Genomic DNA, 22,804 nt, shown 5'->3' on the forward strand with positions numbered 1-22,804 from the left:
AATGGAAACAGAGCCCTCTGTCTCAAGAGGATTCTGACAACAGCAATCCAGCACGAGATTAGATTGTTTGATTATTATATACATCAGAAAAGACAATGTTACGGGTGTTGGTAAATAATCTTGGAAATGGCCCTGTCAACATAAGAGTTGTTTATTGAATTAACTCTATTGGATTTCTTGGTAGAAGAATTATTGGTTTCCCCTTTGCGACTTTATTTCTTTCATACTAAATCTGGGGTGTATCTTCTCCACTTTGATGTCACTGAAAAGCACGCTCTCAATGAGATAAAGCTCATCTTCAGAAGCACAGCCCCAAGGCTACACGCACAGCTTTGCTATCGACACAGTCGGATGTGAATGGGGGATTTTATGTGCCTGGGAACACATTAGAAAAAAGGTCGGTAATGCCACTCTATTGTGGACACATCATACTGTACTATGAACCTGTTACAATCCCATATAGGAGGGTTGCACCATAAACATTGATTCAGAACTGTATTAGAGCTCTGTTTGTTCATTTTGGGCTGCACCATAAAGTCCCAATGGTGGCAGGGTCAGGAGGTCGTGGTGTTTTGTGAAATGTTTAACTGACAGGGTCTCTGGGTCACGCAGTACATTTGCTAGTGCTTAGGGGCAGACGAGTGGCCTCAGCGCCCAGAGAGCTGAATCAGCTGTGCACACGTTCGGACGCCAAAGTGAGAATTGAAAGGAGCCAAAACAGCTGAGCTACAGGGCATGGACGTAATGCGCTCTCAGGCTAATCACATTTGGGTATAAGTTCTCCATTTCTCTGACCGTTTTAACCTCCCACAGGATTGCAGCATGAACAGTATTTTGTTTGATCTTAGTCTATTATCAGAATATACACTAATCCAGCGAAACACGGAAGTAACACAGCGCCGCCATTACTGCGTGGCTGGCTGCTAAGAAATTAGCCCCTTGGTTCCATATAGGCGGCTGTTGCAGAGGTTAGCTGTCATTAATACACGTCTTAATACCTTATGTTGTTAAGAAATTACCTTCATTGGTAAGTTTTGGTACAGTCTGACATCATTGATCCAATGTTCCCTTTCACCTGACATTTTCTTTCATGAGCGGGATCTCTTGTCAGACATTTTCTGACAGGATGCTTTCATTGAAAAGCACAGGCAAGTGTCACTCGTCACACTCGCAGGCACGTAGTAATGGCGATATTCAAGATGGCAGCGCCCATAAAGTTTGCGCTGGATTAGTGTATAGCATTGCACGTGGAGCTTTTCAGAGGTGCACATCCTCAGCACTACTGTACTGTACCTCAAGGCGCAGCAGGAGATTGGATACTTGGGAAACGACATACACCTCCTTCAAATGGTGAAATAAAGGGACGTTCTGAATCTCTTTCTTTCGAGTGTTCAAGTGCAATATTGAAATCCCTTTAAATATAATACAAGTTACAGGGCAATAAAGGCCAAGAGGTCTTACCACCTACAGTACCCCCTTCACCTTTAAGTTGTCAACATATACCATGTGCAATGATGCATTTTGATGCAATGACATGGTTGGACAGCCCATGTCATTCCATCACAGCCCAGCTCATGAAGCACTGTTGGCAGGATCCCAATTGCTTGGCTGAAAGTAGAAACCTTCTCCATGGCTTTTATTTCTCTCTCGGCAGAAAGAGGCGAAATGCATCCTGGCTTTGTGTTATCACAGAAGCAAGGACCCAGATTAAGATGCCGCAAAACCCCCTCGAGCGAGGACAACGACCACAGCCAGCCAGCCAGCAGGGGAAGGCAGATTTATCGTGTCGGCCCACCTCCTCACCTGCGCTCTCTTCATCCGTCCGCATCCTCGCTCGCCACATGTGGAATGTCGCTGCAGCAACGGAGTTTATCTGAGAGGGGAATGTCATAGAGATAGCCATACTTTTTTTCAGTCTGTTGGGAACGGAGATAAGCCTCTCTCCATGTCTGGGCTCTCTGAGAGTGAGTCCCTAGGGGTATACCAAGCTGTTTACAACCTAAGCCCCATCCTGGCATTCTCAAACCATCATGCTTTTGTGAAGTTAGACAAAATCAAAGTCAGCATTATGGTTATTGCCATCTATGGAGATTACATTGTTGTATACCGCCAACAATTTAGTTCATATATAGTCATACATTTTTTTTGCAGGCAACAAATTAAAAAGACGTGTTGTAGTAGTTTCCTAGTGTGTGTTAATGATTATGGCTGTGTGAACCATCTGGAAAAGGATCTTATTTATATGCCCAAATGGCTCTTTGAAATTTTCCTCGATAAAAAATCTTCTAATCCAGTTTAACAGTGGGGGGTTTACAAGATCTCTTTTTCGAGGCTCCTGTAACCGGAGGCTTCAGTTTATAAGCCAATCAAGGTTTCAGAACAAAGCCTAAAGTGGAAGCATGGCATCGCAGGGCTTCTTTCATCTGACGACGTTCCCCTGCATAGCCAATGAGGAGGGATTGTCAGTAAAATAATCATGAAGTGTTGGAAGTATGAACGCAAATTGAATTAAATGGCAAACAAATGGTCACGTCACTAGCGAAGAAAGCTCAGCCCAGCAGCTCACATCAAAGTGTTGCACCTGATTTGTCGATGCTAATGCCCAACCACATTATGCAGAAAATAATGTGGAATATAAATGCTATTCCTGGATAAGTGAAGGCTGGTGCAGAGGGGGTATTTTCTTGCACTGGGAAGATGACAATGATGTGCATTCATGTGGTCTGATTAATAGAAATTCACTCCAATATTTTCATCTACAGTTCTTGTTTCATACAGTTATAATCAAATGCAAGACATTTTGGGCATGAATGTGAAACCTTTGCTGCATATTGCGAACATCATTATCTGTGGACTCTTGAATGACAAACGAAATGACATTCTAAACTAGGGGCAAGCAAAACAGAACACAGCAACACTGTTCAGTCAAATCCAACACTTTGATCTTGTGACTTGACACACCGCTCAAAACATTTCTAGCTAGGGGACTACATGGAACAGCTGTATTTTCTGCCATCCAGCTGCTTCCTTGGTGACGCTGCGCTGTAACACTGAACAAGAAATATTATGGGGTGTTTCCACACAATATTCCCCTCACAGCTTTTCACAACATTACTAGAGTACTGACTGACATGTGCCTGACAAGGTTCAATGACAGAAATGGTTTCGATATCTTTTTAAAAAACATATCAGATGGGCAAAACTACAACATGTTGACTGAGGGGCCAGGCAGCGATAGTGTAGTGTACCTGTCACAGCATGGTAACATTTAGCACAATTCTGATCTAGTCGAGAGTCTCTGTCAATACAGTCGATGCCCTGAGTCACAATCTCTGGTCCTGTAATCTCTCCTAAGATCTGCACCTGGGGATCAGGCGGTCCCCAGGATCTATCCAATCAAGATAATGATCTGCCTATCAGTCTTGTGTCATTCATTGCCACCATAGCATATAGCATGTATACAGGAGGAGAGGCAACGTAAATCAGCCATATGTTTCTGTGTTTGATTAAAAAAAATGATTGATTTACAGTAATGCCAAGGTGCCAACCTTCTGTATCTTCAGCATAAACTCATCGTTCAGGTAAATAACGTTTTATTAAAAACGGATTGGGAAAACATTGAAACATTGCAGGTCATCACGTTATGTTTACTAGCAGTTTAGAGCCCAAGTGGGGATGTCCTGGGATAATGCCTCATGTCCAATCAGATATTGATCAATTGTCACAACATGCGGTATATATTCCAACAGTTAGGTCTGGTCGAATTGTTTATCAATATCTGATTGGACGAGAGTAGGCTATATAGAGCATTTGATTGGAGGAGAGTATATGCAAGTCTCTATCTGTAAAGGCATGCACAAGGACCATGTCATTTCAATATTACGTGCAAAAAAGAAACTCTGATTCGCACTAGGCCTCATTTCAATGGGCTTCACAGTTTTACACATATTTGACCTTCGTGACTGTAATTTTAAAGGTCAGACATGTAGTTGGAAATGGGTATTGACTGTGAAGTCAGTGCAGTATAAGTTGTTATTTATGACACTGAAAATAATTAGCCTGGGTGAACCCAGACGAACCTGCTTGCAAATTTGAATTTTCTCTGCTGGTCTGTCTGGGAAGGAGCCCGTTGATGTCCATTTGCAAATCACTAAAAGCCCAGGAATGTACTGTATGCACAAATTTAACTTTAATTTCACTCCAGGTGACGCCTGTGGAAGTCATAAAACGGAAAGCAGAGCACATTCAAATTTGCTAACAGGTTCATCTGGTTCCACCCAGGCGAGGAAATAATGCTATTCCTTTCCAGAATAAAGTAAATACAAATCTGTTTAGCAGAGGCATGCATCTATTTATTTCCAGGGAATGTCGATCCCCTGCAGGCTTTACCATTTTCCCTAAACGAATCTGAAACATTTTTCAGACAATTAGGTTTCAACCATAATCATTAATGGCGTTTCAAATGCATTTATGAAAGTAACCTCAATTTCTCACTCAAAGCACTTACATGTGACAATGCCTTCTCATTGTACATGTTGCACACAGCCACCACATGCTGCGTGGTCGGATGATTAAACATGTCAACACAAAATTCCCTGCCTCTTGAGCCGATGCTTTTCCCCCCTGTGTTTGTGAGATTATCACTGTGGAGACATCCAGGTGTTCATTTATTTAACAATAGTCCTTGCGTCACAGGGCCCTCAAAACCATTTAGCTTTCTCAACATGCATAATTAGTGGCGCAGCCCCTGCGCCGGTCTCAGATGGAGGCTCATTAATGCTCTTTTTGTTTAAGGGTTCACTTTGTATGCACAGGCCTCACCAGGCAGCAGCAGCAGCAGCACTCAAAGTCCTTCACATCAAACCAGACGCTGACCTAGTGGAAGCCACGTGCGCTCAATGGGTGCACAGCTGAAAAAAGAGAGACAGACAGCCTTCAATCTGAGACCAGCTCACTGGCCACAGCCTTACCTTTTACAGTACAGTACACTGCACTAGAAATAGCACTTGTTAAAGGGACACTTCACCGATAAGCTTTGTATCTTTAGAAAACCAGTCATGTTTTTGAATGGTCGTGCATCATTCCCTCAGTTTGCCTTGAGATGGGAGAAATACTGATTTCAATGTTGGACTTCCTGCTTTCAATGATGTAAAAATCATCATTTTACATCATTGAAAGCAGGAAGTCCTATTCACAGGTTTAATTGAAATCCGTATTTCTCCCATCTCAAGGCAAACTGAGGGAATGGTGCACGACCATTCAAAAACATGGTTTTCTAAAGATACAAAGCTTAATGCTAATCGGTGAAGTGTCCCTTTAAAGGCACAGCAGGGTGTGCTGTAGGACAAACAGAACTGCCTCCAACAACACAGGCCCAACAAAACACACACAGAAACGGAGATGTTTGATGAAAATGAAAAGAGGTTCAAAATAATACAGCAGTGTTTCAAAATCAAGGGCTTCGAAATTATTCATCGTGCTCTGTGGATTTAGCATTTTTACTTAATGAGTTTTTACATATTTACAAAAAACTTAAAAGACCACCCACAAAAAGAACGCACCCAAGACGGCAAGAGGATGGGATTGTGAATATAACACAATTTTATCTGATTTTGCATATTTTTTTGGCACATAAAAAATCTACATGATCTACCTGGCCATATGCTAATGTCTCCTTGCTCCTTCAGAGGTGCCATGATCAGCTGAAGCCTACTGGGTACTGTATGTGCGCGGCACAGTGAGGATGAGCAAGCTGTGTTCTTGCATGTGAAGGGTAGGCGTAATGGTTTTTGACATTTATAGTGCTGCCCTTGTCCCTCTATGCTTCTCTCCATTGTGTGGTCGTGGAAAACACACTTTTACGTTCACAAATGACTTCTGTCAATTGTGCCATTGGCAAGGTTGGGACCCAGTGGTGGCCAGTCGAGCAGTAGGTGCGGCGTGACATTGACTGAAATGGCTATTTACGGTTCAGTCTCTTTTTGCTCTGTGGGGAAGGCTACTCGTGACGCCAGCTACAGTACGTAGTCAAACGCACAGCTCACCGCTGATTATTCTATGTGTCCTCTTCCATATAGGCCATGGATTCTCCAGTGCTTCCCCGTGGTGCAGAAACAGCTATGGTGGTTTGTTTTAGGTGAAATAGTATACTTACAGTATTACAGTAACACATTTTTAGACATTTTTGGACTTTTAGTTAGTTGCTATGTTTTCCAGAACATACTGTAAAATGTTATATATGAAGAGGTATTGTTGGACAACAATACGCTGTGTGTGTGTGTGTGTGTGTGTGTGTGTGTGTGTGTGTGTGTGTGTGTGTGTGTGTGTGTGTGTGTGTGTGTGTGTGCGTGCGTGCGTGCGTGCATGCGTGAGTATGCGCGTGTGTGTGTATGTGTTGAGGGGGCATCAAAAGTCCTCCTTACAGGGAATTGTGTCACTAACAGAGATAATATCACATACTATTTCTGATGGTCAAGCGGGCAAAGAGAGGTAGTAGTTTTTCACACTCTAAGCCTTTAAAATGAATGCAGGAGATCAAATTGACTGAGCTTCATAGAAGATGATCTCGTTAAAGATAATGCCCTCGTCTGATGGGGCATAAAGTATTGTTAAAAAGTACTTACTGAAGGGGCATAAAGTTTTGTTTAACAGCGCAGTGCAAATCAACCATAAACTCTGTTGTCATAAAATAAATGGATGAGTAATCAAACATCACAGTTCCTAAAAATGACTCAAATTTCATGAAACAGTTTGGCTCAGATGGAGAAGGCTACGAAGAATAGAACAATGGCATTGTTTGCACTATTGTGCTTAATCTCATCACCACTAACATATTGAATAAGCATACACATTTTTATGGGAGATCTGCTCAATTTAAATATTTTCATTTTTTTTTGTAAATGAGATTACTTCTAGAAACAGAACAACATACAGTACACAGTACACATCAAACCATATTTTGAGCCACTCAAATGACTGAGCAAATGGCTAAGGTGTGGCCTGCTCTCTCTGACTGCTTGATATTGACAAATGTACATATCTTTGGGTAGGCTATTGTGATAAAGTCTCCACTCGAATTTGCAATTTCTCAGCCTTGGCCCAGTCAATCTGCAAAAGGTGAAGACCTCATTACACATTATCTCTGCCATTCCAGCCAGTCAAAATTGATTTTAAGATTTTATTGATCTCTCTTTAGGCCTTGCATGGGCTGGTTCCTATTTATATCCATGAACTGCTTAGCAGTAACAAAACCATTAGATGCTATAGATCCTAAACAACAGGTTCTGTTTGTCGTTGTATTAAAAGATATGCTTACAACTCAGGAGGCTTGTTTTCACAAGTCTGTGGTACATGTCGATTTATTCCCTTTTTGTTCTGTTTGAATTCTCTTTTAAATGTATAATGTTCATCTCATCAATGCTCTCCCATTACATTTTAAAGATTTTTAGAAATGTGACTCTCTAACATAAGAGAAAGTCAGGAGGACCATTCTGAATGAGATGGGCTTGTTGACTCATTGGAAAAGACCTGTGGCCAATAAGGGAACTCTCTTTCCTCTCTCAATATGCTATATGTTTGAGGAGCACATTGGCCTATAATCACACTCTTAAAAGGAATGTGTTCAAAACAACACAACTTGCATTGTTGTTTTAACACATCTCTGTGTCAGTTTGTGTTGTTGCCTTTTTTTATTAGTTACACAATGTGTTGAAAAAAACACAACTTGCATTGAAAACAACACAACTTGCATTTTTTAAAAACACATCTGTGTGTCCAGATAACAGATAACACATTCATTTTGAAAGTGCACTCAAGTCATATCATGACAACACAATGTTCTAGGAAAACATATCACAAACCCTGCACAGTGCAGGTAAACTAGTGCATTTTTATGCAATACACGCAGCGAAGAGTGCCTGCCATTAAGATTGTGCATTTGTCAATTTGTTTATTGTCAACGGACCTGTCTCAGAGACATCAGATGGGTCCCCAAGGTGCATCTGTCTTTGAGTCAACTCCTTTAATTGAAATCCGCTCAATATGAATGTGTCCCACCAGTGCAATTTCACCTGAATTGACCCACTCTTAGTTAAGATCTACCTTGATTACAGAACAATCCGCTAATCTTGTAAGCAGGTCAATCATTTAACAAAGAGAGTATGTCATAGGTTGAGTGCCTAGACACTCTGCCTTTAATGTTTAGGCTGGGGGGAAAATGAAAAAGACAAACAAAAAAAATAAGCTGAATACATACTGTAGATAAACAATTAGATGATTTAAAGCACTTTTAAACATCTGTTCCCACTTTCATTGCTGTTCCCCATGGTCTTTCAGATTAACATAACAGATCTGGTGTTCCCTCTCTCAGGTGCCTCACACAAAGCTGGCATGACATCCTTAGCCTCTGTGAGAGAGTAGAGAGGAGAGATGGGAAGGGAGAGAGGAGAGAGAGGAGAGGAGAGAGGGGGAGGAGAGAGGAGAGAGGGGAGAGGGGAGAGATGGGGAGAGGGGAGAGGAGAGAGGGGGAGAGCATGTCATTTGATGGGGTGAAATGAAGTGTGTGAAGATGGATGTGGTGATCATATCCTGCCTCCTCCAACACTCTTAAAACAAATGGGTTGTCCCTATCTGGACACAGAGATGTGTTTTAAACAAAACAACACAAAAAAAGGCAAGTAGTGTTGTTTTCAGTGCAAATTGGGTTATTTTATACACATATTGTGTAGCAATAAAAAAAAAAATAACCAACACAAACTGTGTTGTCCCCACAGAGATGTGTTCAAAACAACGCAAGTTGTGTTGTTTTCAACACATTCATTTTAAGAGTGAATCTAACACTCTAATCTTTATTTGTAGTGACACAACCTGACCAAAATGAAAACACTACATAGGCTACAATAAAGCCATTTTCTAGGTTGTTTAAAGTTTTAAGGTATGTTTTAAATGTAAGGTATTCTCTTATAACCTTCACCTCGAATCCATTCTGTGTTATGTTACCAGAGGCTGAACAGATACTAGTGAAGAAAAGCAGGGCATGAGTGCAACTCATGGTAGGCTACTGTCAGCATCCACCCACTCCTCATAGAGCTGTTTTGTTTGTTGAAATTGAAAGCCAAGCCACTCATACGGCGGTGTGGTGACTGTTATCATGTCTTGTCTCAATCAGTATAATCATTACGATATATCCGAGCATTTTCAACCAACCAACCACTGTCTCCACTGATTACATGCTTTCAAATGGCACAATGAACGCTGTTTTAGAGGTGTACATGACGCCTTCAGATGGAGGTATGGCCATTATTTCTGTCTACTCTATGTGAGGAGCAGTCAAGAAAAGTCAGACAGACGTGATGCAAGAAATTATATGTAGACGACGTAATTGTGTGCACACAGGATCATTCCAATGTAGGCCTACGACAATAAGTCATAGCAGGCATCACTGGGCCAGACAGATTCCAGATGCTTCTAACACAGGTGGGCCATTACCTACCGTGAGTAGGCTACTACTATGGGCATATCGCCTCATAACAGTTCATCTGATGACTCTCAGTTTCTCACTTTGCTTGTTTGTATCATCATCATTACACAAGAAGAAGAGGTGTCTCCATTAGCGATTATGACCATGTCTATCTTTCCGCTGAGAGAGAATGTCTAGAGAATGTTTGGTCCTTAGATGTCTGTGGAGCAACCATTCACTAAACGCTAATGTGGACGCATTTGTTCCCTGAGTGCTATTGAACGCTGGACCTCAAAGCTCTGTAGCTCTGTTTAAATCCCATGGCTCATTTGCGCTGTTGTGACCATAATAGTGTTGTGGTGCCTGTGGAGTCATCATGAAAATCTGCTGCTCAAGAAAGACGGAACAAAGTAATGAAAGGACAAACAAGTTCACACGGGTGCAAAAACACTTGGTTCTGTATCACAACCAGACAAAATACAGACATGCAGACTGAGTCTCTCCAATTACACGACTGCCCCATAATATCGGAAGGTGTATTCTGCCCCCTGGTGGAAAAGAGATTGAACTGCAGTCTCGTGTGAAGCGCTGCAGCCCCGAGAGACTGCTTGTACAGTATTTACAGCAGAGATGGCGTCTGAGCTGCACTCCGCATCGCCATGCCAACCTCTCCCCGGAGGCGTTCATGTCACGCCACACTTGGCTACAGGCGTGTTGTCAGGAGAGCTGCCGCTGCCCTGCACACACTAAGTGTTGGAGGGCAGCCGTGGTGGATGATGGCTTGGCGGAGGATTCTGTGGACGTGAGAGAGGTCTCAGAAGCCCAGGGCCGGGAGAAAGGTCAGGCGAGAGGGCTCTTGGCATGGAGACATAAACACTCAAAGCGTGGATTCAGTGGAGCTTGGCATCAGTTGGTTCAAAGCAGAGGGTTTTCCCTTGATGATGGAGGCACTGTGGAGAGAGTGCCATGTTCCTGCAATGTCACGTTAATGATTAAACTGTTTGTGTTGTTTGTGAACATCATACAGAGATCACTGGCATCACATTTAACCCCATATCGACATCGCAGTGTGTTTCATACAGGGTGTTGTCTAATGATTTTGGCTGTAAATGTAATTTAGATTGTCAAACAGACAATTTAATAAATGGACATACACATAGGCCTACATGTATATTTCCATTGGTTGCAGATATTTATGATCATGACTTCGCCGCTTGTGTGAAGCTCCGTCATTGATCTGACTCGATGCTCGAGCCACTGTGCACGTGATGGACCATAAAGCATCACTCTCACACACCCTCTCCCATTACTGTAGCAGTACTTCACAGCCCTAGCATAACAGCAGCAGTATATAATGTGGCTTTTGTATTTTAACTGCCGGTACTGACAATAGTATAATATTTCCACCGCTGGCGGCGGTCTCCCAGGCTGTTGGGCCGTTACTGCATTGTTGTGAAGATAATACAATTTACCTTTTTGGGTGGCCTCCCAGATGTCTTTTGTAGCTACTCAAATTGTGCTGATATTACGGGGGCGAGGGAGTTCTCATTGCACCTGAGAGTTTGAAATGGATTGTTTTATTTGCGGGAGGCTATTTAGCATAGAAACAGCGTGTGACTCATTTCAGCCTGTGCCTACTCCAGAAGTGTTTTCCATGATGTGTTTTATAAATATGCGGAGACCCCACATGCCCTCTCAGACTCTGAGGAAAGTGAAATAAGTGATTCCAACAGTAAGATTGTGTTAAGCCAAACAGAAGTGAAGCACATACAGAATGCCAGGACCTTTTCACTGAAATGCCTTATATTGTGTGTGTGTGTGTGTGTGTGTGTGTGTGTGTGTGTGTGTGTTTGATGTGAGTATGTGGTGGGGGTCTGTGAGTATGTATTTTTGTATGTGAGAGAGAGAAGGGGGGAGGGTAGGGAGAGCGTGTGAGTGGGGGGTTTCTTTGTATTTATGCACTGTATGTGTGTCTGTGATTTTGAAAGAGAGAAGAGAGGGGAGGACAGGGAATATATGAGAGAGAGAGAGAGAGAGAGAGAGAGAGAGAGAGAGAGAGTGTGTGTGTGTGTGTGTGTGTGTGTGTGTGTGTGTGTGTGTTTGTACTGTATAATGTATATGTGTATGTGCCCATCAGAGACAGACAGGGGTGAGTGGAGTGAAGGTGATTTAGAGGAGGCGTGGGAGGTAATGGCCTTTATTGGCAGCGTTTATCATCCCATCCTCCTACAGAATATACAGTATACGGCAGAACTAAACAGTACTGTAGGTACCTTCCAGCCAAGCCGAGTCCAAACTGAATGGGTAAGCAGAAATCATGTCAGCACAGAGTCTCCCAAACCGAAAGTGCTCAGAGCAGTCAGCTGCTTCTCTCTGTCTAACTTCACCTTAGAGATGTGGCCCTGGAAACAAATACACAAGAGGTGTTGAAAAATGGCAAATCCCATATTTGTGCTGCTTTTCTTCGTCGTGGAAGGTAAGACCTTACAGCTGTCCATGCCATGTTTCGGCTAATGATGTCTGAAAACTTAACATAGGCTATAGAAATCACAGACAGTTAAGCAAATACACAATGTTGTATCACTAAATATTTGACGCATATACAAAATATTACAGCTGCTCTTCGACTTCAGTTGGCTTCACGTGTCAGTACTAATGCGTGTTCATGTATTTCAACCTCTAGTCACTGCAGTAAGGGTCTACTCTCCTCTCGGACTGACAGTGAGGCTTCCCTGTAAGTATGAGTTTGAGTCTCTGGAGCACCTCAAGCAGCTCTCCCTTCAGTGGAAGAGCCCCAGTAACGAGCTGCTCTGCCACTTCATCAAGCACAAGGCCTACCAGAACTGCACCCCGGGTTACTCGCTGGAGTACACCCCCAACAACATCACTCTCACCGTCGCGGCGGTGAGGCGGACAGACTTCGGGACCCATGTGTGTTCCGTCAGCAAGAGCCACGAGTTCTCTGACTTCAGCATAGATCTCGTCTCCAAGTCAGGTGAGTGTGGCCACTAAAAGCCACGACCAAAGATAGCTAGGCTGCTAGGCTGTCATTTGTGGCCACTGTGACTGCAGTGCACACCACAGGCTCACCACAAGTCTTAAGTCATGTGAATGAAACATGAGAATCACATTGTACCAAATATGTTCACTATGCACAAATAAAAATGTGTGTGTGTGTGTGTGTGTGTGTGTGTGTGTGTGTGTGTATTTGTGTGTGTGTGTGTGTGTGTGTGTGTGTGTGTGTGTGTGTGTGTGTGTGTATGTATACGTATAAGTACTTTGCTATATCATTCACATTAGGGCTCCACATCTTCAGTGCAAGTAGCAAAGCATATGTAGCTTAATATATTCTTGTCTGTTTAGAATCATCTTCAAATTCTTCAGTGGGCAGTGGATGTGATTCAGGTAATGTGTAGGCTCAACTGTTACAATGAGTATTGCTGCCAAGTCAAGGCAACCATTATCTGCTATCTTCTTTTCAGCTAAGATGATTTTGTATGCCATTTTAAGACCACTATCTCTTATAGATTATACAAAACATGTACTGTAATATGATATGATTACCTGATCATCATTGCAGATCATTCTCTTTTTGTACTATATGGTTATGGTTATTTGATTTAGCAGACGCTTTTGTACAAAGTGACTTAGATATAGACAATAGTTAAAAATGAACAGTAACCTTTTTAAAATGTTAAAGACTACATTAAGAAAAATAGCAATAATAAACAATAGTGTCAATGCGATATCAATGATCAATAGCCTAATGAAAATAAACTAATAGCATAATACAAAGCATAGCTCATAAGAACCACTTAATTAAGTGCTGAACAGATATGCCTTTAGACCCCTCTTATAAACACAAATCATCAAGGTTCAATCTCAACATGTAGGCTAATATTTAATACAATTATGTTAAAATAGCATAACTATATCCTTTTGTTCTCTCTCTTCCCCTTAGGTCATGCAAATCCTCTCTCCTTTCTCATCTGTTTGCTTGTGATTATCTGGCAGTGCAGATGTCACAGTCCATAAACACAGCGACATCCCTAGTGTGTTTAATTGTTGTTAATATTATTGCTGCTGTTTTATGTTCAATAACAATTTACTCAAGAAGTTGAGCAATCAGTCACAGACTGCATTACAAGTAGGGCTCTTGGGTGAATGTCATGTTGTAACTTCCAGACGAATGTGTGTTCAAATAAGTGTTTTGACTTCCAGAGGAATTTATGTTCAAATGAGATTGTTTGCTTCAGTTACTTGATGTATTCAATTCTAAATTTAGTGTAAAAATAATTTGACGGAAAACATGCTTGTGTTAATTATACATTATAATGACAATGATTATGTGAATGGGGTGGATTGTTGATGTCTTCTGATTTAAATGTCACCAATAGGCTATATCAGGCCTTTCTTCGGAACACCACTAGATGGCAGCAAACACATCTCTGCATATGCTGGATTGGGCTTCACCAGAAACAGATTGAAAGATGCACTGTATGCATCTATAGTCTCCTGTGTCACTTATGTACCCCCCCCCCCCCCCCCCCCCCTTATTAAGACATCCAATTCCACACACTGCCTCCCTCAATCCAACACTCAGTTGGGGGTTTCATAGGAAAGCAATTCAGTATTTTGCTATTATTGGACGACTTCTCTGAGTATTCAAACCATCTCAGTTGAAAGGCACAATCCCTCTGGTGCCACAAGGACTTCTCCAGGACATTTGGAAGGAAAGTTTCAGTGTAACACTAGGTCCAGGTCAAGATCACAACTGCACAATGAGTTAACAATCAGGTGTCAGCTGGAGGTCTACTGAATGTAAGAGACAAAAGCATGGTGGGGCCTAAATGATATGGACACCATATTCTCACATTGTTTGACCAGAGTTGACTGTAAATAGGCCTGATTAACTCGGGTGTGAATGTGTTATATGCCCTGACAACTAGTCAGGAGAGGGTGAAAAAAGAAAAACATTTGTGCATGATGACAGTGTAGTGACCCTCAACCTTGTATGAGAATTTGAAGAGTGGATACACACACACACACAGAGAGAGAGAGAGAGAGAGAGAGAGAGAGAGAGAGAGAGAGAGAGAGATGGACAGATACAATGGACTGAACTGATTACAATAGCCTATCCTCTTCCCTGTGTTATGATCATACCTGTGAGAAGATAGGTTTAAACTCTTCAGGTAGCCTACCATGTCTGTGCTCATGTCATGTCTGACAAGTTGTTGGATTGTTCATTATTGTTAAAGTATTAGTTAAGTGCATGTTGATATGTTGGTGTAGTAGGCTATGTAGGCCTAAACAGCAGCATTGTCATCCAATACCAATCAATAAACAACTTAATTACCTATTATATCTACTCTTAGCACTCTTTCCACAGAGACCAAAACTTGTTTAACTAAAATGTAGAAGGATGCGTAGGCTACATATTTACACAAAATTGAAGCATCTGTAATTTAAAATATCCTAGAATATAATTATTGATTTAAACCACTTCTTTGTCGCCTGAAATGTGTTTGCAGCGTTTCATCTTCGTGATACATTTTCGTGCAAATGTGGAATGGTTAAATTACTGCCTGTCCTTGTGATTGGTGGCTCAGGTTGTCCTCACGGATGAGGGGAAAGAGCGAATGAGCGAGAGAGGAAGGGAGAGATAGAATAGTGAGCGAGGGAACAAGAGAGAGAGAGAATAACACTGTAACGTTGGCAGACAGGCTTACATTCGGACCACAGCTGTTAGGATCATCCTATTGCAATGGATTGCCGGAACGTAAGTACATCTTTGGATATCTAATTGGACTTTTTCGTGTTCAAATCTATACGCGGAATCCAAGTTTGTAGCCATAGTTCAACTTTTATGTCAGCGACTTCCACGTCGTCAATTTAGACCAACAAGAGGATGGTTGAATCAAATACCAATCTACCTTTGAGTCTGAGGTGATTTGACGTCTCCAAACTGTTACTGCGTTAAATTGTGCGTAACTTTCTTACCAGCTGCAAAACTATCATAACTGATGAAGACACGTTGTTGTTTTGAATTCATGTGCGATTGTAAACCCGTTTTAGTGTCTAATTAGGCTCAAAACAAAAGCGGTCTGGGCTGAGCCAGTGAATAGACTGAGATATGACACTTGTGGTTGCGTGCACCAGTGAAAGTAGCCTATTTTCCACATTCAAATGTATTTACAACAATGCTTTAATTTCCGTGTTACAAGTTTGCAAAAGTGTAAATCACCTGGAAAGTTGACTGTTTTAGACCATTTAGACCCAATAAGGTAAACAAGAAACCTATCCGAGAAAGCAGTCTGACGTGTGTTGTTTGTCCTGAGTGAATGGTCGTAACAACTGTATAATCTTGTTTGCATTGTTTTAATTACATTGTGTAATCTATCAGAAGAATGATTAGATAAAGAGGTACACAGATAAGGTGTAATTTATTCAGATCAAAATGGTAAAAATGAATCTGGAGTCTAATACACTAGCTCATCTTGAACCCTAAGCTGAAGACTGATTGCTGTGGAATGTTATTCTGGTCAAAGTAATTGGTAAAAATCTGTTATGTAACCACAACCTCCCAGTGGACTCCAAATGGCTATCTGTGCTGTTCTCTGGAATCTTTCCATATTGTGTGTGCAACAAGGTGATGCTGACTTTGAGTGTAAACATTAGGAATGCAAACATAATTGTGATGTTAATGTTGTTAAAAGCTTTTTTTTTGTTGCTGTTACTGACCGGAACATCCCATTAAGATTGTCAAGGAACAGACCGATGCAAAGCCATTTACCAACAGAGAGCCAAAACATTCAGACAGACCCCACGGTTACAGCAAAGTGCCTAATTGCGTGGATTCTATTCTCCTGCATTTGAATAAAACATATGACCTGTCATGATGATTGAGCCACATCCTGCTGAAATGCCAGAGTGAGGGCCTATTTAAAACACCAGAAAATATTAATTTATTTGACATCAGCAAATCCTAGCGACTAAAAACATTGTCATTTGTCATATTCATTTGTTATAACACGGTGCTAACCACACCGGTGTACTGATTGCAAATGTGCAGCTGCACGATAGTGTAGTACTGTATGTCACTTCGGATGAAAGTGGCGTATGTGAATAAATGTAGAAATTACTCTATTGTCCACTAATGGCCCTATGCAGCCAGGAAGTGGGCATTGAAGAGGAATACAAGGGCCCTATAGAGTCTGCATATAGGCTTATTTCAATATTCAATCATCAGTCATCTCACCACCAGAAAAATCACACTTGTAGCTGGTGAAAAAACGTCTAAGTTACGCATGTTGAACATTTTCTTGTATAAGTCACCTGCATACTTCCTATTCTCCAGTATCTACTTCAAGAACTAGGTTAAAGAGATCTTGAGCATTTTCTTACGTAAATAGCTGGCATAAATGGCTAGTACTTCACAGCTTCCAGCCCACAGTATGGCCCCAAAACTTGTTGAGGATAGGAGAGAGCAATTAACTCTGTATAATTTGAGGACATGACTTGCGACTTGTTTGACAGATGGACATTTGCATGTACAGTAGCTGTCAGTCAAAGGCTACAGATAGAACCACTTTCTGGAGTACATGGCCATGGCAGTAACCTGTGGGCCTTTCAGAGCAACAGATGAAGTATTCCAATCTTCAGCACATGCAGAGTTAGAACCACAGGAATCATGATGATAATTTCCACACATCATGATCGTATTAGTTAACTACTGAGATGAGATCACTCAGACAACTCTGATCTTAACTGTTGTAGGAAAATCTACAACAAAGAGTTCCATCATACACTTAAGTTGTCGTGTTTGTTGTGTGATAGTTCATTGTTTATCCCTGAGTTAGACGATGGAAAGCCCTGAGGAACGTGTTGTTTCCTTTTGGCTCAGCCGGTGCCTTTCACTGGCAGTGATGCACAGTCGTCCCCGCGCCTGCTCCCCGGTTAACGTCACTCCCCCGGCGGGTGAGGCAAATTAGATGAGCTCTCGGAAACTCGGGCCTCGGGAGGGAACTGTTGCCACCTTCCACCCAAAGGAAGAGGTAGAGGCAGCAGCGCAAGTTCCGTGCTCGGAAACAAAGCAGGAAAGATTTTTTGATCACTCTGCTGATAAAACACTATTGTTCACACCACATCAGACGGATCCGACACAACATTACCATAGATCCCAAGTGAGGGCCAGGAGAGGGTTTTTTTCCCAACTACATTTCCATGGCAACTGCAAATCACTGTGAGTCACCTTTGAAGCGATAAAATCCAACACTCAGTGTAGATTACTCATGTGGCTACAGTGAATGTTTTTTTTTCTCTTCCTCACCGTTCATTATCACACTGGGAGCAGGACATTAGCCTGAGAGATGAGGCCGATATATATGGGCACTGTTCAGGTTCATCATGTGTCATTTTCTCTCCGCCATTAGCAAGGGTGCAACCAGCCGCCAGACGAGGACATCATGGACATCCCACTGGATGATCCGGCCGCAAATAAGGCCGCCGCCAAGATCCAAGCAGGCTTCCGCGGTCACATGACCAGGAAGAAAATGAAGGATGAGAAACCCAGAGAAGAGGTGAGCAGAAGCTCATGACAAGTGTTGTTTTGTCTGTCTGTCTGTCTGTCTGTCTCAGTATTGAACACAGGACAACAGTGGTGTCCAAGGCAGTAGATGTTGGAATAAACACACTTACTTCTGATCTTGGCCATTGTTAAAAATACTGATAGCACTTATTACTCTGATAGTACAGAAATGCATAGTAGCCATAGTAGTAGCCATTCAGCATGAGTAGGAGAAAGAATATTTTCCCCCTCCCCTTAAAGAAGACAGTATATAGAATATAGAGTTGTAACTAAATTTGAAACCCATGATCCAAATCTCTCTGGACCAAAGGAATTGAAAAATAGATGTTGCCCTGTCCTTTAGGAATCAGCGTTGTCTCCATCAACTTCAGAATGGTTAAAATGGTATCCTAGCGATGAAGCCTTAATTACTGGTTGCTAGGCAATAATACAGATGGTGCCCAGTGAATGTCAAGGGAGCACTCTCTCAACTGCATTGGTTATGCACGGCGCAGTAAATAGCAGTGTTCGCTTTATACAGATAACATAAAGTCAGGAGGAGACTTTTATATTTATTTCTCTGCTTTGCTGTCTTGTGCTGTCCATTGCGGTCAGATATACTGTTCATTGATTTGGTCCCTTATGGTAAAGCAGTCTACACCGCTGGAGGCGGGGGGCAAAGGGCTCGTTCAGACGGGTTGGGGAGTCTCTTCTTATCGGTCACTTTCAATCAGACTGGCTTTGAGTGCCGTCATCACATGTAGTCTTGCCAGGCATGACAGTTGATGGGCTTGAAGCATGCAATAGGCTACTCAATAAGATGCCGCCTGAAATTAATCGCACAGGTTGTACTCAAATCTCTCAGTTTACAAAACATGCCATCACAAAAGTAGAGAGCTGTGGAGTGTAACTATGAGTCACATTCAAATGGCTCTAGTTGCTGTGTGGGTTTGGGGTGGGGCAGTAAAGCGATTCTCTCAGTTGGAGTCGGTTCTTTGGGGTGGGGCAGTAAAGCGATTCTCTCAGTTGGAGTCGGTTCTTTGTGCATAGGCAAATTGCTGCTTGCAGACGATCGATCAGCCAGTATAATCTTCTCCAAATCATTCATGATACAGTATGTTATATGTTTAACTCCTTTTTCCTGGAACGATGGATGGAATTGTAACTGAGATGGCAGAGGACATGGACTGTTTAAGTTTGTCTTAATAAAGAAGAAAATACAGTGACTACATTTGTAACTTTTCCAAATCTAATAGCATATGCACCCAAACGTAAAACTTCAATGTGCCAAAATCACTGTATATCAGATTATATCGTATGTGTACATCCAACAATTTAGATTGAGGCTTGATGGAATATGATTTCCGAAATATTTGAGATGTGGTATTCATAAAATGTGATTTCCAGCAGAAGGATAAAACAATATACACTTTGTGCACAGATGGAGCAATGTTGCTTTCTTCTAAATATCCAGCACATGATTCACTCACTCAGTCTTGACCTCTACGTAAACCTGCTCTGTTCCCAGAAACAACGGGATCACAAGTAGAAGAGGAAGACGGGCCGGCCCCACAAGGACCACAGAGTGATCCTGAGACTGGCAGAACACAAACACACATCACTGCAATAACCAGAGCTCCTCTCTCCAAGGGAACCCCCGCCCATGTAAAAGTGACCATAGATCTAGGTTTGGAGCTTGTCCCCACAGAACCGAGATCTCCCCCTTTTCTTCTCGTCCCATAGTCAGGATGTCAGGATGGCTGTTCAGTGACACACAAACGAACCTCGCACACAGCATGACTATTTATCATTCCAGTGAACGCTCTAGTCAGTTTGGAAATGTAGGCCTACTGTTTTTAAGTGGAATGTTTCTTTTTTTGTTTGGCTGCAGGTTTGCAACATATAGCCAACTACTTTATTGCTTAATATATCATAAGCAGAGTACGTTCTGTGAAGATTGTGAGGTTGTTTATATTCTAGCTCTTCACCTCTTTGCTTTAATTAGTCTCAACATACACAAAATGCATTTTATTATTACCGTTCAATTCATGACAGTTCCTTTTCTAATGTGATTTTCTTTTGCCTGTTAAATAAATCTACAGTCAAGTGCTTGGATTTGGACGCTATTACCCTGTCCTCTGTTGTTTATTTGATTGAAACAATCACTCTTAACAGTTTTTTTCCCTCTTTGTCAATACAGGTCATTGTTTTATTTTTCAGAATAGGCCCATAATGGTTCATAAAACTATTATAGCCTAAAAACGATTAAATTCTAATTGCTATTTTAACTGACAACACTAAACTTGAAATATTTTCTGTTACAATCCTGTCACTTTCGTTACAGACTACTGTTAATAACATGGAAGATTTTCACATTACTGGTGTGTAATTTTTCTTCTCTGGGACACAGATGATTAATCTTTCAAACTGTGAGACTCACATTCCCAAATAGCACAGATGGTCATTAAAAATGGATCTAGTCAAATGCAGTAGCTGCGTGCAGTGGAGCAAGTTGAAATATTGTTATGCTGCATGGACATGTTTGTAACCATCATCTCAGATCATGTCTGATTGTGGCGGAACAAGGCAAGTCACTTAGCCATGGGTACATGAAATAAACACACAGGCACCCACCGCATCATTCCAAAAGAGTTTTCCATTCTTAGGGTTAGTAGCCTAGTTACAGCCATAAGTTCTGGGTAGAGTCAACAATGAGAACCCCCTGGAATTGTCTTAAGACTCCTCTTCACAAGGAACAATTAAAGTTGTATCCCTCCATCTATTAGGCGCGTTTAGGCCCTGTTTAGACTCCGCTCCGGAGGAACTCTCCTCCCTACCCCTTCGCTCATGTATTAATTACAATGTTCAAATCACAATGGGCAGGGAAAAGTAGAGCATGTGGTAATTATCTCTCCCTGGATCTCCCTTGGTAGTGACTTATCACATCCACTTGATTCCCCCCCCTCAGTCATATTTAACTTCAGCTGGAAAGGTTGGAGCCCAAGACACGCTATGTGGGGGAGACGCGTGCTTAAGGCCCACCAGGATGTAGTGAGTGCGTGGGGAAAAACAGGAAGTGCGTGAGACATGGCGGCAAAGTAGAACTTGTGATACAGGTGCCATTAAGGTAGTGTGATTCACACACCTGAAACATAGCAAGCCAATGGTGAATTTGACATGTAGGCCTACAGTACATCAGTTCAGTCTGTCAAAATAATGCATTGCATTTGTAGGCAAAAACAAAGCATTGAATGCTGAATAAACCAAAGCTGCCTGTTCTCCCTATGGAAAAAACTAAATGAAGCAAATAACTGCAATCCAACGGTAAACGTTATTCACAGAAACCCTGAACAATGCCTGAAATAGCCCTCAAATCCACGTGACGTGGTAAAGAACCGCGTCTGTTATTCACCCTCAAGTTGTGCTCACCCTTGCTGTGGAAACGGGGCCTCAAGTTGGAGCATCTGAGCCTACTTGCCACCTACGCCTGCACCCACTCACTCTGACACGTCCAGGGAATCAGCCGGGGGTGGGAGTTATGAAATATGAATTTCTCCGAGGTTTCCAATGGCAACAAAACATGGCTATCCCGCTTCGCGAGGTTTTAGCGCGAAGCTTTTATCCATTTTATATCACAGATAAATGTCTCATGTTTACCGCTAACACATGGTAGCATTGAGGTTCAGAGATGCACACCATCACATCCACACAACTGCAAAAAAAAAAAATAATAAAAAAAAATGTGTGGATTATTTGGCGATTACGCACCAACATTTGATAGAGGTTTGGTTACGCAGCAAGGTTTGTAAAGTCAAAATGTCACACATAGCCTACTTTTGTTAGATATCTAGGCTATACTGTACTTTTGTAACTTGTTATTAACTTTGCAGTTATTAGGCTACTGGATAAATAAGTTACACAGCTATCAGACATTCTGTCAGTCCCAGCAGTTGACGAGGCTGTGCTCACCATAAAGCCCTATAGAAGCACTTTCTGCAATTACCAGAAGAGGGTGTTGTGTGATCACAAAGATAAAGGCCCCCAGTGCCGTTTCAAAAGATTTGGGGGAAAAGGATTCTACCAAATGATTTCTAATGATTCAAAGCTGGATCTGTGTCATATCACCTCAATGTTTTAAAGAATGGAAGACACATGACCTATAACTGACGGTAGGCTACACAAATGGCATATCATAGATTAGTATATAGGCTACTCTGTGATATAAATATCTCAAAATAGCCTAAACATGTAAGTGTTTTCTCTGAAACTGACAAAAGACTCTCTAACACATTTCAGTGGCAGTTATCATGCTGTGAAATTACTTCATTAACAATTTGTCTTACAAAGTTCAAGTTCATCTAGTGACTGTACTGTACCAAAAGCGAGGAAGATCCACCAGTCTTTAGAAACTGCCTGTTGGAGAAGGCCTGTTCCCTAGACTTGTTAGGTTATCACCAAGCAGACTCTGATTAGTGAACAGGCTGAGTGCTACTTCACTGCTATGAGACTTCACATGTCATCATCTGCTAATTCAGACCACTGCCACAAAAGTATGGCTGGAGTGTCTCTAAGCACAGTGCTGAGAGACACTTATCTATTGTTGTGATGTTCTTGAAATTCATTATACTTCAGGCCATTTTGGGGTGTGGGAAAAAAGCAGGTCCCTGAGCCAAACAGTCATCATGGCAGGTGTGTTTTGCATATGCACTGGTTCTATTGTCCCCTCCTCTATGAAAGGATATTTTTCTTGTTTAGTGCAATTCAACGCAGTGAACAATGGC

General features: G+C 41.9%; 1 protein-coding gene across 1 annotated transcript; it reads left to right on the plus strand.

Annotated features, from left to right (window-relative positions):
* Positions 1 to 15,121: 15,121 nt before the first annotated feature.
* nrgna (neurogranin (protein kinase C substrate, RC3) a) lies at positions 15,122 to 20,149 on the plus strand. The gene is made up of 3 exons (XM_062535543.1): positions 15,122 to 15,236; positions 17,890 to 18,036; positions 19,552 to 20,149. Exons 1-3 carry the CDS (start codon positions 15,222 to 15,224, stop codon positions 19,570 to 19,572), a joined length of 183 nt encoding a protein of 60 aa, XP_062391527.1. The 5' UTR covers positions 15,122 to 15,221; the 3' UTR covers positions 19,573 to 20,149.
* The last annotated feature ends 2,655 nt before the right edge of the window (positions 20,150 to 22,804 follow it).

This window comes from Sardina pilchardus, chromosome 5 (assembly GCF_963854185.1).
Source record: "Sardina pilchardus chromosome 5, fSarPil1.1, whole genome shotgun sequence".
NCBI lineage: Eukaryota > Metazoa > Chordata > Actinopteri > Clupeiformes > Clupeidae > Sardina > Sardina pilchardus.

What these genes read in the sequence shown, in the direction of transcription:
- nrgna (XM_062535543.1), top strand. An exon ending in ATGAGAAACCCAGAGAAGAG is followed by an intron (nt 18,037 to 19,551) that starts GTGAGCAGAAGC and finishes CTCTGTTCCCAG; the next exon opens with AAACAACGGGATCACAAGTA.